Here is a 14,494-nt window from a genome sequence, read left to right as displayed (position 1 = left end):
ATTTTTTCACTTTCGGAGGAATTAGGCCCCTTTCACACTTGCGTTTTTCATGCACGTTTTCTGCGCATGCTTTTGAAGCGCAGAACTTGCATTGCACTCTGACCCATTGTAACCAATGGGTCTTTTCAGACTTGCATTTTCTTTCACGCACATTTTTTTAACGCACGTTTAAATCTCGACATGCTCTACTTTTGCAAGTCACGCGCGTGAAAAACGCACCATACAAGTCTATGGAGATGCATCAAAAATGCATTGCACTCTGAGACACTTGCAAGTGCAATGCTTTTTTCACGCATCAATTGCCATAGAAAAGATAGAGCTCAGTGCTGAGTCCATTTCACGCGCATTTTCTGCGTGTGAAAAACGCTTTGAAATTACATTGAAAATGCATTGAAAACGCGCGTGAAAAACTGAGACACTGAACAAACTCTGACTGAAAACTTATTGCACTCTGATGAAAAATGTGCGTTTTTCACTGACCAAACCCTGATCGCTCCCTGATCAAACTCTGACGTGATCTGCAACGCAAGTGTGGAAGGGGCCTTACCAGTGACCAATGCAAATGGTGATGATTTCGGTCCCACTTTGAAAGGATCCAGGATTGTAAGGTCCTTGAGTGGTTTTGGCACCAGGTCACACTCTGGATACATGATGTCATGGTCCCCATCAGACTCATCGCTGTCCGAACTGACAGTGACTTCCTCTTCTGGAAATTTCTGATCTTCCCAAGAAGCTTGTCCGCTTTCTCCTGTGGAAGATAGGAGGTTTGTGTTACAGAGTTCAGAGATACCCCTAAAAATTCCTTTATTTGATTTGGGGTCGTCTGATTTTTCTAGATTTAATATCCATCCCAGGGATTGCAATATCTCTATTATTGTCTTCTTCTGACTCTCCATGTGACTTACCGAGTCTCCAATCAACAGGAAGTCGTCTAGGTAAGGCACCACGAAGATCTCTTCTGTTCGAAGATATTTCACTACCTCCGCCATAACCTTGGTGAAGATCCGAGGAGCTGAAGAGAGACCAAAGGGTAATGTGGTAAACTGAAAATGAAACCCCTCCCCCGAGGGTGACAACACTGCAAACCGCAAGTATCTCTGTGACTCTGGGTGAATGGGTGACTCTGGGTGAATGGTAGTATGCATCCTTGAGATCCAAGGTGCATAAAACAGCATTGTGAGATATTAAAGGGGTGGCAGATTTCACCGATTCCATTTTGAATCTGGCATATGCCACCCATTTGTTCAAAAATTTTAGGTTTGTGTTTAATCTGAAAGTTCCATTGGGCTATTTTTTTATTAAGAATAAGGGAGAGTAGTGACCCATACCTTTCTCTTCTGGGAGGACTGGACTGATCACGTTCAGCTTCAGCAGGCCGGAAACTTCTTCCCAAAGGAGGCCTGTTATTTTGTTTGAAGAATGCCTGGATAGAACAAAATCGGTGAGGGGGTGGTGACACAAACTCTATAAAATAACTGTCCTTGATTATTGAGAGCACCCACCTGTTTGAAGTTATGTTCTCCCATTGGGGGTAAAAATTTTTCAATCTTCCCCCCACTCTGGCGTCATTGCCATTTCTCTTGCTTGTTTGTGGAACTGAAGAGAAACTGCTTGCTTCTTCCTCCTCTGGATGAGTTCCCGAATCCTTGCCTCCATGTCTGTCGGCCCTTAAATTTTTGCTGTTCTCTGGTTGAGCGAAAGTTTCTTTGTCTGTTGCTTCACTTCCGGAAACCCTTTCTTACTGTCCGCTGCTTTATCCAGGATATCATCCAGCTCTGTGCCAAACAGAAATTCCCCAGAAAAGGGAAGGCGACACAACTTAGCCTTGGAACGCACATCTCCCGACCACTGTTTAAGCCAAAGTGCTCTTCTGGTTGCATTTGACAAAGCGGCTTCTCTTGCAGAAAAACTAATAGTCTCCGCCGATGCATCTGCTAGAAAGGCTGCTGCCGACTTCAGTAACGGGATGGAAACTAGAATCTCTTCTCTAGATGTACCTTCTCTGAGGTGGTCTTCAAGCTGTCTTAACCAAAAGAAAAGAGCACAAGAAACTGAGGTAGTCGCAACATTAGTTTTAAGAGTTGTCATAGAGGCCTCCCATGCTTTCTTAAGCAGACAGTCTGACTTTCGATCCATAGCATCCTTTAACTGAGTAGAAGCCTCAAAAGGTAAATCAGTTTTCTTGACTACTTTGGAAATGGGAACATCAAACTTGGGCACATTATCCCAAATCCTTGTCTCCTCTGGGTCAAATAATAAACGGTTCTTAAATTCTTTGGGAATTGTTAGACGTCTTTCTGGGTCTTTCCATTCATCCAAAACAAGACCTTTCAAATTTTCAATGATTGGAAAATCTCTCACTTTCTTCCTTCTTAATCCACCAAACAATTCGTCAACCACTGACCTTTCTTCTATTGTGTCCTCAATATTTAAGGTATCTCTTAAAGCCTTAATAAGCCCGTCCATATCTTCATTTGGAAAAAGATATTTAGGGTCATTAGGTACGGATTGTTGCATGATATCAGACTCCTCAATATCCATTTCATATGAACATGAAGGTTGCTCATCGTCAGTATCTACACATACAGGGTTTCCTCTGACTTTCTTATGCGGTGGACTTCTAGAAGCTTTAATCTCCTAACACATAACAACCCTTAATTCATCCATAAATGAAGACTTCTCTTCTATTAATATCTTGTCCAAACAATCCTTGCATAAGCTCTTTTTATATGACACATCAAGTTTTGTATTACATATCTGGCAGCGTTTAGATGGTGCCTTTTTTGGTTTCTCCTTATTACATTCCTTAACTTTTTCCTTGACAAACATGTCCTTCTCCTAATTATAAAAACACAAAAACACAGGAGTGATGCTTAACAAAAAGCCGACTACCAAACACAGCATATAGTGCCAGTAACATTGGCGTTCAGCCAGACGTCCTACTCACAGAACCCAGGGATATGGAACGATTTTCAGCCTCCTCAGCCATCTTGTTCCCATAGACCTCAGCAGACAGCGCCTACACCGCGGTCTTATACATGCTGCCGGCGTCTGACGTCATCTTCCGCGGCCCGTCCCCTAGGCCGTGACGCTGAGGCCTCTGATGTCAGTTCCGGCAAAACCGGAAGTGGCGTTGCACAACGAGGAAGCGCTATGTGCCGGCTGCCCCGGACCCGCCACCACCTGCCCGATGGCAACCGGAGCCTGAGGACCCCAAGTAGGACTTCCCAAAGAGGCCGGACGAGGGAAGCCCGGGGAAACAGGCACCCATGAGGGGTACGAGATTCCCTGGAGGAGAGAGAGGTTTCACTCTCAATCCTATCCCTGTAGGGACAGGAGAGACACTGCTGGGGGTTGAGGGTGGGGCCTTTAATACTCTCAATTTCCTGTCCCTACAGAGGAAGGAGAAGCAACCTCCAGGGGGCCGTCATGGGGGACAATATGGGGACGTAGGTCACCGCCATCAATAACGGTTTTTATATTTTGATAGATCGGGCATTTTGGGATCCGGCGATACCTAATGTGTCTGTGATTTTTACTATTTATTACATTTTATATCAGTTCTAGGGAAAGGGGGGTGATTTGAACTTTTAATATTTTATTATTGTTTTACATTTTTTAAACTTTTTTTTTTCTTTTCTTTCCCACTATTTCTTAGACCCTTTAGGATACATTAACCCTAGATGGTCTGATTGTTCCTACCATATACTGCAATACAACTGTATCGCAGTATATGTCATTTCTGCACACTGTACATTACAATGAGTCACTGGCTCATTGTAATGGATATGCAGAAGCCATGTATCCTCGGGTCAAACGAAGACCCGAGGCTACCATGGCAACCAATTACCGCCCCTCGATGAGGTTCGGGGGAGCAGCGATCGGAGGTAAGATGGGGGCGCCCATGCGCCGCCACATTTAAAGTGCCGCCGGCGGCAAAGAAAAGGTTAACACCCGCAAGCACCGACCGCGGGTGATAGTGATGGGTCTTTGCTGCGATATGCAGCAAAGCCCATCTCTGTATGAAGAAGGCTCAGCCCGTGAGCCCTCTTCATACAACCTTCACAGCGTGAAGGGGTTAAAGAAAATCTAGCATCAAAATCAAGCATGATAAACAAGGGACACTTACTCATAGATCCGGGCACTGTGCCTTCCTATCCCTAAGATTACAGGTGTGCTAATACCCCTGAAGGGGGTACCAGAGCCCTTCAGTGCTGCAAATTCTCAGGCTGTTTCAGTGTGCTGGAACTTCCTCTACTGTGGAGGGAGCAACAGTCTAACAGGCTGTGAAGCTACAGAACAGAGGGGCTCCCTTGGGCTCTTTAGCATAATTGTCGAAGTTGTTTTTAAAGGAAGGAGGCCATGGATAACAAATATAAGAAGATTTCCACAGCCTGGGTATATGAGCAGGGCCATGGGCAAAACTAACATGTATTTAGTTTTAAAATTTTTATGAACAATCACAGTCAGTAAGAGGCTCCATTAGCCATGCATAGTAATAACACTTTCTAGTTACAAACAGTAGTATGGTAAGGCAATCTGTAATATGGGGCTGTAGGAGAATGTTCTAATTAGATAGACAGATGATAGGTAGATTTATGATAGAAGATAAAGATGATAGATTTATAGTTGCAGAAATATAAAGTAGATTATATATATATATAGATGATAGATACAGAGAGATAGAAGATCAATTGATAGATGGATTTTATATATAGACAAAAAGTTAGATAGATAAATAGACAGACAGATATATAGTTGGAAATAGACTAATTAGGCAATATATAATTAGACAGATGATAGATGATAAGTATCTTCACCCGCGATTCCACCAAGTTGAATTAAAAGAGCAATACATCCTCTGCCCACAAAAGTCCCTATACATGGGCCTTGGGTAAATGCCACCCCTGTATATGAGTTATGTGGCCCTGGTTTATCATGATGGATTCTGGTGGAAGAATTCCTTTAAAGCTCCTTTAAAGCTGTATGAAGTGCACGCACTAGCTGACATGTCTAATTCAGAGCTCAGCTACTTATACATCTACAAATTACAAACCCCGTTCCCGCCGCTGTATGGGGCTACACACTTGCGCGGACACTTTAGTAATATGCGGCTCCTTTATGTGTAGGAACCAATGTTTGTGCGCACAGTCCCTAGGCGGAAGACTTTACGTGTTGCACTAGTACTCTCCGTGGGTGCAGGGGGCTCCCTGTTACCCTAGCAACGAAACTTCTGCAGCCCCCCGATACTGATGGCCGTGGCCGGGCGGGACTGAGGCGGTCACCATGTCGCTGGATTCCTCCCTGGAAGAGTTCCGGGATCGCTGGAGGGCAGAGATCAGCGGCAGAGGCACAGCCCCGGGGCCACCGAAGCGCCGCCGCTCCGCACCCAGCCCCGAGCTGCCCCAAGAGGAGGATGTGCCCTGGAGACGTCTCCCCGGATCACCGCCTCCTGAGACGGACGGAGCGGAGGGCCGGTACCTGGAGCTGGCAGAGAGTCTGCTGCGGGACAGGCCGGGCCCGGTGTGTGCAGAGGAGAGGCCGGAGCCCGCCCCCAGACCGCGCGGCCTGCTGGAGCAGCTCATCAGCGACCTGGTAATACTGGTGTGACGTCACACATGGCCAATCACAGCACAGCTGTCATTATCTACACGTGGGTTACAAATTGTATGCAATGTGGTGATTGGTTGTTTTGGAGTAGATGTCTGTTATGTGTGTCCTGTGGACATAAGACTGCAGAGCTGGGGGGGCCTGGCGCCTTATACCGGCGGCACACGTGGCGTTTTGAATCCGTTTTGCACCGTTTTTAAGCACTGCGTTTTTCAACAAACTGCTTAAAAACTGCCCCAAAACGAGTTCAAACGCCACGTGGGCTGCCGGCCTTAGGGCGCCTTCTCACATGTCGTTTTCATTGCGTTCTTAAACGCATCCAAAACGAACGTGCGTTTCAGGCAGACCCCCCTCCCACTTGCGTTTCTGATGCGTTTAAAAATGCTACGAAAACGGCACATGGGAAGGCCCCCTCATTCGTCAGCATTTTACTCACTATTCTACATGTACGATAAAGTAGCCACCAACCTGTGCCACATTATATGGAAACAAGATGATCTACTGGTAGGGGGCACGTGTGCTGGAGTCTGCATTGCTGTCATGTGCAGCATCAGATGTCACATGATGGCAGATCTGTCCTGAGATATTACAGAATAACCACAGTGTCCATGGTGGGAATTCATGCATCACAGTGATATGTAGTACAAGAAGTCCCGTTGGGGCAGATGTATCAAATTGTCTGCGCCAGTGAAGTGGCGTCATTTTCACCTGAAATGCAAATACCCGTGCGCCAAAAAATTCCATACTTTGGAGAACCAAACTAGGCCGACTAATGGGGGCTGCAAAGTGCGATTCATCAGTCTTACATTGCATTAATCAGAAACTGACTAGTTCTACTCCGCACTGGTCTAATGACCGACACATTAATACATCTTCCCCGTTATGTTTTGCATTGCTCTTTAGTTGGGAAAGAGCATGATGCATGAGCAATGATGCATGGATTCCCATTCTGGACTCTATGGTCGGACTGTGAAGGAGGACACTGTACAGTCCACAAATGAGGGATACAGAGCACCCGGAGGAGGCCTTCACTTGTGGCGTTTTTAAACGCATCCAAAAGGCAAGTGGGAGGAGGTTCTGCCAGAAACTCATGCGTTTTAGCCAAAGCCCCTCCCACATCCGCAACAAAAACGACACATGGGAAGGCGCCCGGAGAGTCCTGCAACAATGCTTCATGCATACACACTTGCTCCATATTATTTGGGGCACTTCAAGGGTCTGTTGGTCCCCCATTCTACTAATTGCTGGGGGTCCCTATGCACTTATCTCTATGTGTGGATCCTCTGTACATCTATGAATTTATCATTTACACATAGAAGGAGATTGGGGATCCTTTGCACCCACCTCTGAATGGAGCAGAGGTCACACAGTGCTTTATTCTTCTAACAGAGATTAGGCAAATATTGTGCTGTATTATCTCTGGCAGTCCCATAGAAATAAATAAAGCAGCAACATCCAACCACCACCATTCCTCGATTTACACTGGGGTTTTACATAATAAGCAAACCCATTTATATTGGATTCACAGAACCCATTCACATATGGCCAAAATATGTGTCTGGACATATACATTAATAGCAATGTATCGGTTTTATTTTAACAGATACTTTTAATGGAGCTGTTAAAAAAAATGGTTACCTTGCATTCCATTAGGTTACGTCACATGTTGCGCCTTGTTTGCGTTTAACGCATACGTTTTCAAACAGCTGAAGAGGAGATTTGCCTAATTAAATTGTTGTCAACATTGCATTTACAAAACGTAAACGTTAACACAATGATAACACACAATTTAACTAGGCATTAACAAATGCATGTGTCAACAATGTAATTAGGCAAATCTCCTCTTCAGCTGTTTGAAACCGCAAACAAAACGCGACGTGTGATTGCAGCATAAGGGTGATGCCACACATGTCGTTTGTCCGTTTAAAAATGCATGCCTTTTTAAAACGCATCTGTTTTTGACCATCTTCCATGTGTTGCAACCTTTTTATCTATTAAGATAATTGGGAAAAACTCCTGCTTAAAAACGGATCAAAAATGAACTTGATACTATTGGAAACTGTTGCAATTCATGCATTGGAATGAATGGGAAAAACAGATCCTTTATTAATTCATTTTTAAATGAAAATATGAATGTAGATTTAGGGCCTTAGCTATTAGAGGCCAACCTCTTTAACTAGTTCACCAGACTACGGATGGGTATCCACACTGCGGCTTTGTCACATTTCTGTTGCGGCAATCATTGCAGAATTATGGTAAAGCAAGTTGGAAAACTAAGGGATGATGTCATACATGGCATTTGAACCTGTTTTTGGTCCGTTTTTAAGCAGTCCGTTAAAAAAATGCATGCTTTTTTGAAAACGCATTTGTTTTTGACAGGTTTGACCAATATCTTAATAAAAACTGGTCAAAAACGCATGCATTTTTTTTACTACTTTTTTTGACTACTTAAAGACGAAGCAAAAACCAGTTTCAAAATGCCATGTGTGGCATCACCCTTAGCCTGTGGCTCAGCTGCACTGGGTATCATGGGACACAAATTAGGGGGCGTTGTGGTGCTCAGTCAGATGATAGATTTATCATGCGAAGTCCAACAGAATTGTGTTGCATGCTCTTGGTAACCCCTTACCGACGCGTGACGTAATAGTACAAGGATCGCTGCTCCCTGTGACCTCATCAGGGCGCAGATCAGGCTGTCTCGTTTTAACCCATTCATTACAATGTGTGATTAGCACATTGTAATGAAGGAGGAAGAAAATCCCCATATACTGCCAAACTGTAGCATGGCAGTATATGGTATGATCAATCAGACAACCTAGGGTTAAAGTACCCTAGGGGGTTTGAAAAATAGTAAAAATCATATATATATATATATATAAACATTAAAAATCATAAACACATTAGGTATCATCGCGTCCAAAAATGCCCAATCTATCAAAATATAATAAAGTTTTTCACTGGGTTTAACCCCGCAACGGAAGATAGCGCCCAAAGTTTAAAATGGCACTTTTTTGCCATTTTGAAAAAAGTTGGTACGGTCCTAAAAATGGTAGTGTTGAAACGTCATCAAAAGTTGCAAAAAAATGACACCACCCACAGTTCTGTACACCAGAGCATAATAAAGTTATTAGCGCCAGAAATGGCAAATAGAAATACATTTTTTTTTACAGGATGTAAATGTATGAACACATTATAAAAGCTATACAGATTAGTTATCCACATGATCTCACCGACCCAAAGAATAAAGTAGACATGTCATTTATGGCGTACAGTGAAATCCGTAAAATCCAAGCCCACAAGAAAACGGCGCAAATGCGTTTTTCACCATTTTCACTGCATTTGGAATTTTTTCCCCACTTCCCAGTTCACGGCATGGAATATTAAATACCGTTACTACGAAGTGCAATTTGTTACGCAGAAAATAAGCCGTCACACAGCTCTGTCCGTGGAAAAATAAAAAAAGTTATAGATTTTTGAAGGTGGGGAGTGAAAAATGAAAATGCTAAATTTATAAAAGCTGCGTCGGGAAGGGGTTAAAGGTGAAGCTAAAAAAAAGTGGTGCACTCTGTCTGGGCAGTGCAGCGAGCGCCAGATTCATGAAGAACGTGCGGCAGAAATCCTGAATCTGGCGCCCCCTGCACACTACACAGGCATCTAGTGCAGTTTGCTCTGTTGTTAGTAAATGTGAGCCAGTGTTTTTACCGGCGCAAACTCTTTTGTGGACAATGGCTCTAGTCTTATGTCTACAGGATGCATGATGCATTTTTTGTATGTTTTTTATTTTTGTCTGTTGCACAAAAATGGAGTAACACAAGTGAAAGAGGCATGAATAACTTTGCTGATGTATATAGTACAGGTTTGTACATGGGGCAGTATAGTGACATTATTGGAAATGTTTTATGTAAGTCACTTCAGTAGCCAAAATAACTCTTAATAATATCATGTGCAGGTTTCCATGTGGCAGCGGACAAAAGATCCTCAAATGTGACTTTCCAAAGAGCCACATCATTAACTAGAACCTAAAATTAATATTTTAATGTTTGTCTGTGTGCTTTTAAATTGGCCTGGCAGCGCTGAGGAGTCATTTCGCCAGACTCGGAAACTAACAGTGGAGAAGCTTCCTAATCGCCAAGTCCACAGGCTTTGATTACATAAATTAAGCCGTTAATTTGAGCCGTCTCCCATTTGCTTTCTTAAATGGATAACAAACGTCTGTGCTTAGATTCGGCCGCGCAGAGAGCTCACTTACTGTGCTCACATAGCAGGACCTTCAAAATAAGGCGGCCAAACCATTCCCCATTTTATCCTAATTTATGGGACCTGTGGTCGGTCAACCCTTTGTTTTAAAGCACATACAACTCATAAGGAAAACAGAGGAGTGCGTGTGGCGGCACTGCACCAAATTGGTAGCATAGCTAACCCTCCGACTGAAGCCCCTGCCAGCTTCTGCTATGATTGTCACAGTTTTGGAACCGTCACTAAAGTTTGAGTAATGCCGATTGTTGCCATGAAAAGTAAACATGGAGAGCGAATTTCAGAGATGCTATTTACACTTTGTGTCAAATATCAGACATGGACCCAGATCTGTTGTTTCTGTAGTCTACATGTTTTTCAATAGGTAGAGATAATATAAGCCTGTGCAGTGGATCAGAGGATCAGGAACAGATTTCACCTTGCATTTCATCCACTTTACCACCATTGTGAACAGTATATTTTTGCAGCATTATGTGCGGACATAATCTTAGCTTGTGCTTCAATTCTGTTTGGAAGCGCAATTCAGACGCAACATGGAGGGACTTGGCCCGATCGAATTTTCATTTCAGTCACAAGCATCAAGTTTTTGGGAATGGGCACCACGTGTTTGGGAATGAGCACCACATGTTTTGCAAAACACTGGGTGCTCATTATAGAAACGCATAAGCTGTTGAAACGCAATGTGTTAATGTGGCCTGGTTTCACCAGGCCATGTTCAATCTAGCAGATATGGACTTTATGTGGGTTGTCGGGATAAGCCAGGTCTTCCCAGGCCTAACCCTTGCTGTTTTGATAGGGTTCACAGGAAGTGTCCTAGTTTGGGGAATATTTGCTGCAGCAGGAGTAGGACCTCTCATACAGCTACATGGCAGAGTGAATGTAAGTGTGTATCAGAACACGTGGTTCCTGCCTTGCTTTCACCACTGAATCAGCCAGCAATTTTGATGCAGGACATTGCCCCCTGTCACACAGCAAAACGGGTAAAGCAGTTCCTTGAGAAGCCAAATGTCATGGAATGATTGTTGTCACTCCAGTCGCTACAGTTGATGCAAGTTTTCTGGTTGAATTGTGTTTTGAGATGCAATTCGGTCGTGATGGGGGAGGGGGTTGTCCAGATTGCATCTACATTTTAACTGAGTGCATGCTATTGGTAAGGTGCCCCAAGAAAATGTCACCCCCTAATTGACTCCATATATTAGGTAACATTAATCTGTATACTCCACAATTCAGGTATCTTTCCAACCGTTCTACGCAAGGATGCGAAATACAGTAAACTTTACTATTGGATCTATGGGCAGCTAATAAAACACGGCCACCAAAAAAGGTTCATTCACTTGTATAAGCAAATTTTTGTTTTCTTTCAGAATGAAATAAATGAGATCCCGTTCTTTGATATCCAGCTGCCGTATGAAATAGCCCTGCAGATCTTTCAGTACTTGGACAGGATGGAGCTCGGCAGATGTGCACAGGTATGGATTTAGCCGTGCATGATTATTACATATATCTATGACATTAATTATGATTAATGATCAAGATCAAGAATATTTTGCCTTGTGATGATTTGTAATGTACTATAAAGCCTTAGTAGAGGTGTCCAGACCTGTCATTGATGTAATCTACATAACATGATGACCCTGTAAAGGTTTTCAGACCTGTCATTTACTGTATATAGTCAACATATAGTAAGTAGTAAACATGGATCTGTTAACACAGATTGATCACTCTGGGTCAGAACACCATTTTTCGGCCATTGGAATGGAGCGATGATTCTGTCTGTTTCTGCTTGATCCAGTCTCTGTGGGATTGGTGGAGATGGTACTACACTCCCATAGACTTTGAATAGAGTAGCAGAGAACATTTGCAACTTTTGCTCTGTTTGCTTGGCATTGGACCCTGGCAATATATATCACTTATGTTATGGATAACTGTTGCCACTCAACACCTTTAAAGGAGGTTTTCAGCCACATCAAGTGTCACATAAAGTTTTCCCATATCCACAGAATAAGGGGTAACTTGCTGATCAGTGGGAGTCACAGATTATGAAAGGAGGTCTGTTGTAAAATGTACAGACCAGCTGGTTAGATGCACATGCAGTTCTGTTCTATCCCTTTCTGTGGTTCTGATGGAGATAGCAGAGCGAAGAAGTTGGCTACTAACGTTAGCGCGCATGTCTGGCCTGCTGCTCCATTCATTTATCTCATGATCCATGGGGTTCCCGCCACTGATACCTAAGCCTATCTGCAAGAAAATTATATATATATATATATATTGCGTTTGATGTAGCTGGACAACCCCTTTAATACATGACACATGTATGTATATAAGTTCTCTAGATACTAGGTATTGCTTGCTACCACACACCAAGATATTCATGATGGGTTGTCAGAAGCTGTTTAATCTGCTCCACATGAAAATATATACACATAGAGAGATCTCTCTGCCAAAAAATTATACTTTGCATTTCATGACAAATATATAGATGATAATCCTTACACATCAGTCACTGAGATGTCTACTTTCCTGTATACTGTGTGTTCACTCTTCCACTGTGTTGGCTGTAAGGTGATGGTAATAGTCTAATACCAACAATATGTATAATGGGAAGTGTTCTGGTAACAGACAAGCGCTTTGCCTCCTGTTTGTGCACGGTATTTACTTTGTTGAATAAAATCCTCTGTCTATTTCTTGTTCTACGCAAATTATTCTTCTCGCCACTTTATTACATGTTGTATAAAAGCAGCAACATGAGAAACCAGCACAAAAACATTGTTTCCGACTCCGTGTTTGTCTTTTTTTTCTACATTTAGCAGGAGCTGAAAGCGCTTCTGTTCAGCTGAATGCCCCGCTGCTTTTTGAGTGTTTACTACAAGAGATTTCAGATGAAGGGGCCTTGGGAGCGCAAAAAGATGGGGCCAGTTTTAAGGAGTTGGCATTGGAAACTATGCTAGTGGCCTTGGAGGGGACCTGCCTGCTTAGTTAGCTATCTCGCCAAATTTCTCTCTCGGAAAACAGTACAGCAAAGAGATGGCAGGGATCCTTTTCAGGCTTAATCACACTTCAGTCCTCACACCCAACAAACTTACATCCTTTTCCATTTCCAATGCTTTTTTCCCCCTCTGGTTATCTGTGGCAGCATTTTGCAGTGCAAGCGAGCGTCTTATCAGTGTGAAGTAAGCGGCTTTACTGTATATGTTAAGGGTTAACACGCAGAGACAGGTACGACAGTTTCCTCAAGGCAAAATAAACCTACTGAGATGGGAGCGTCCTGATTTGCTGTAATGTAATGACAATGTTCCTCCACCATCTGTCTATACATAATGACTGCAAATGTTTGGAATAATTGTTTTTCTTCTGATGCATTAACTTCAACTTCCTAGCAGGTTGACTTTCCTGAAGGGCAGGCAAGTTTATTACAGATATGTGACTCTTAACCAAAAGATATTCAGCATTCAGCAGATCCTTTATTTCTGAGGCTTTTATTAACTAAAATACAGTTTTCACCAGTAGATGTAAGATAGGTAATAAGATTACCAAGGACGGACAGATGTTTGCCTCCAACTGAGTACTGGGGAGACATCTCCTTGTTCTAAGACCTTTCACCTACGCCGGCGGCAACACAAGTGAAACATGCCACATTATTATGTTCTGTTCAGCTGCTTAGAAGTTTTCTGAGCATCAAAAGTAGTCAATACCCTAAATACACAGACTGTAGGTTCAGAGAAAAATGATGCAGTTATAAAAATAAAATAAAAATACCAAAAAGAGAACAGAATATAGAAACTACATTGGGTGTATTTAGCAACTACAGAATTTAGAGTTTTAGATTGAGATCAATGCTGTTCTTCTACCCATCAAGCAATCATACATCTACAAATATGGGAAGAAAGTATTGTCTAGGTAAACAAAGGGGGTTTATGTCTAGGGATTGTACCAACTATTAAAGTTATCCCCTATCCAGACAAGCTGTCTAAGAGAGGGGGGCGGTGATAGGCGAGCGCTGTGCTTAGCAATTTAAGACATTGTCTTTCAACTGAATTTAGCAGTAGGACATTGCTTTACCCTTTTGATATGAAATAAGTAAAATATTTGTAAAACCCTTCAATTATTCCACGGTTGCAAGTTTCATGGTTTGATGGAACCATGTATGGCTCTTCACTATACAATGCTGGCCTCTCAATGGTGACTGACATCCTCAGGCTGCTGAGTTTCTGTGTCTTTCTGCTCTGAGCCTGTAGCCACGCCCCGTGCATGAAGCTCACACTGACACTCACTGATTCACTTCCTGCCAGCACATCGTGAGCAGAGAGGAGCTGCAAACTACAAAGAGATAAGTAATCCGGAGGAAGGGGGAGGTAGGCACATATCTGTGTAACAATGTAGCAGAGCTGACAGTGTAACAATGTAACAGTCTGTCAGCCTCTGTCTGTCATGCCTCATGCATCTCATCTCTGATCCTTCTCATCTCTCTTTCTATGTGTCTGTGTGTTAGTACAATGTCAGAAGCCAGTGAAAATGTATGTACACCTGTACCCTGATAATCTAACCACATTGTCACCCCACAGAACTAGATGGATCGTAATGTGTCTGCTTAGAGGGTCCCCGCCCACACCCTGGGATTTTGCACTGAGCA

The 14,494-nt window shown here is 43.0% G+C and overlaps 2 protein-coding genes across 4 annotated transcripts in view; one reads left to right on the top strand and one right to left on the bottom strand.

Moving 5' to 3' along the window:
- Positions 1–222: 222 nt before the first annotated feature.
- LOC140075240 (uncharacterized) lies at positions 223–3,277 on the bottom strand. 3 transcript variants are annotated; one of them, XM_072120974.1, is made up of 4 exons: positions 1,503–3,277; positions 1,329–1,423; positions 906–1,012; positions 223–748 (listed from the first exon to the last, which is right to left on the bottom strand). In XM_072120974.1, the coding sequence occupies exons 1-4, from the start codon at positions 1,524–1,526 to the stop codon at positions 375–377; spliced, it is 600 nt and encodes a 199-aa protein (XP_071977075.1). In that variant the 5' UTR covers positions 1,527–3,277; the 3' UTR covers positions 223–374. The 3 variants fall into 3 exon arrangements, 1 of the variants encoding a protein (XP_071977075.1); XR_011849383.1 differs by having other exon boundaries at positions 223–1,012; XR_011849376.1 differs by having other exon boundaries at positions 223–1,012; positions 1,329–3,277.
- A 1,819-nt stretch (positions 3,278–5,096) lies between these two features.
- FBXW8 (F-box and WD repeat domain containing 8) overlaps positions 5,097–14,494 on the top strand; it is a 69,908-nt gene continuing 60,510 nt past the window's right edge. The window contains exons 1-2 of the mRNA XM_072142619.1: positions 5,097–5,595; positions 11,229–11,333. Of these exons, the coding sequence (XP_071998720.1) occupies positions 5,287–5,595; positions 11,229–11,333 (414 nt within the window). The 5' untranslated portion in view covers positions 5,097–5,286. The remainder of the gene's footprint in view (positions 5,596–11,228; positions 11,334–14,494) is intronic.

This window comes from Engystomops pustulosus, chromosome 1 (assembly GCF_040894005.1).
Source record: "Engystomops pustulosus chromosome 1, aEngPut4.maternal, whole genome shotgun sequence".
In the NCBI taxonomy this organism is placed as follows: Eukaryota; Metazoa; Chordata; class Amphibia; order Anura; family Leptodactylidae; genus Engystomops; species Engystomops pustulosus.
The sequence above is the reverse complement of the archived record's forward strand: the minus strand, read 5'-3'. Positions and strand labels throughout refer to the sequence as shown.

Coding starts and splice junctions, on each gene's coding strand:
- LOC140075240 (XM_072120974.1), bottom strand. CDS start 1,526: ATGGGAGAACATAACTTCAAACAG. Junction 1,013..1,328: donor AGTCCTCCCAGAAGAGAAAG/GTATGGGTCACT, acceptor GTCTCTCTTCAG/CTCCTCGGATCTTCACCAAG. Junction 749..905: donor TCCTGTTGATTGGAGACTCG/GTAAGTCACATG, acceptor TATCTTCCACAG/GAGAAAGCGGACAAGCTTCT.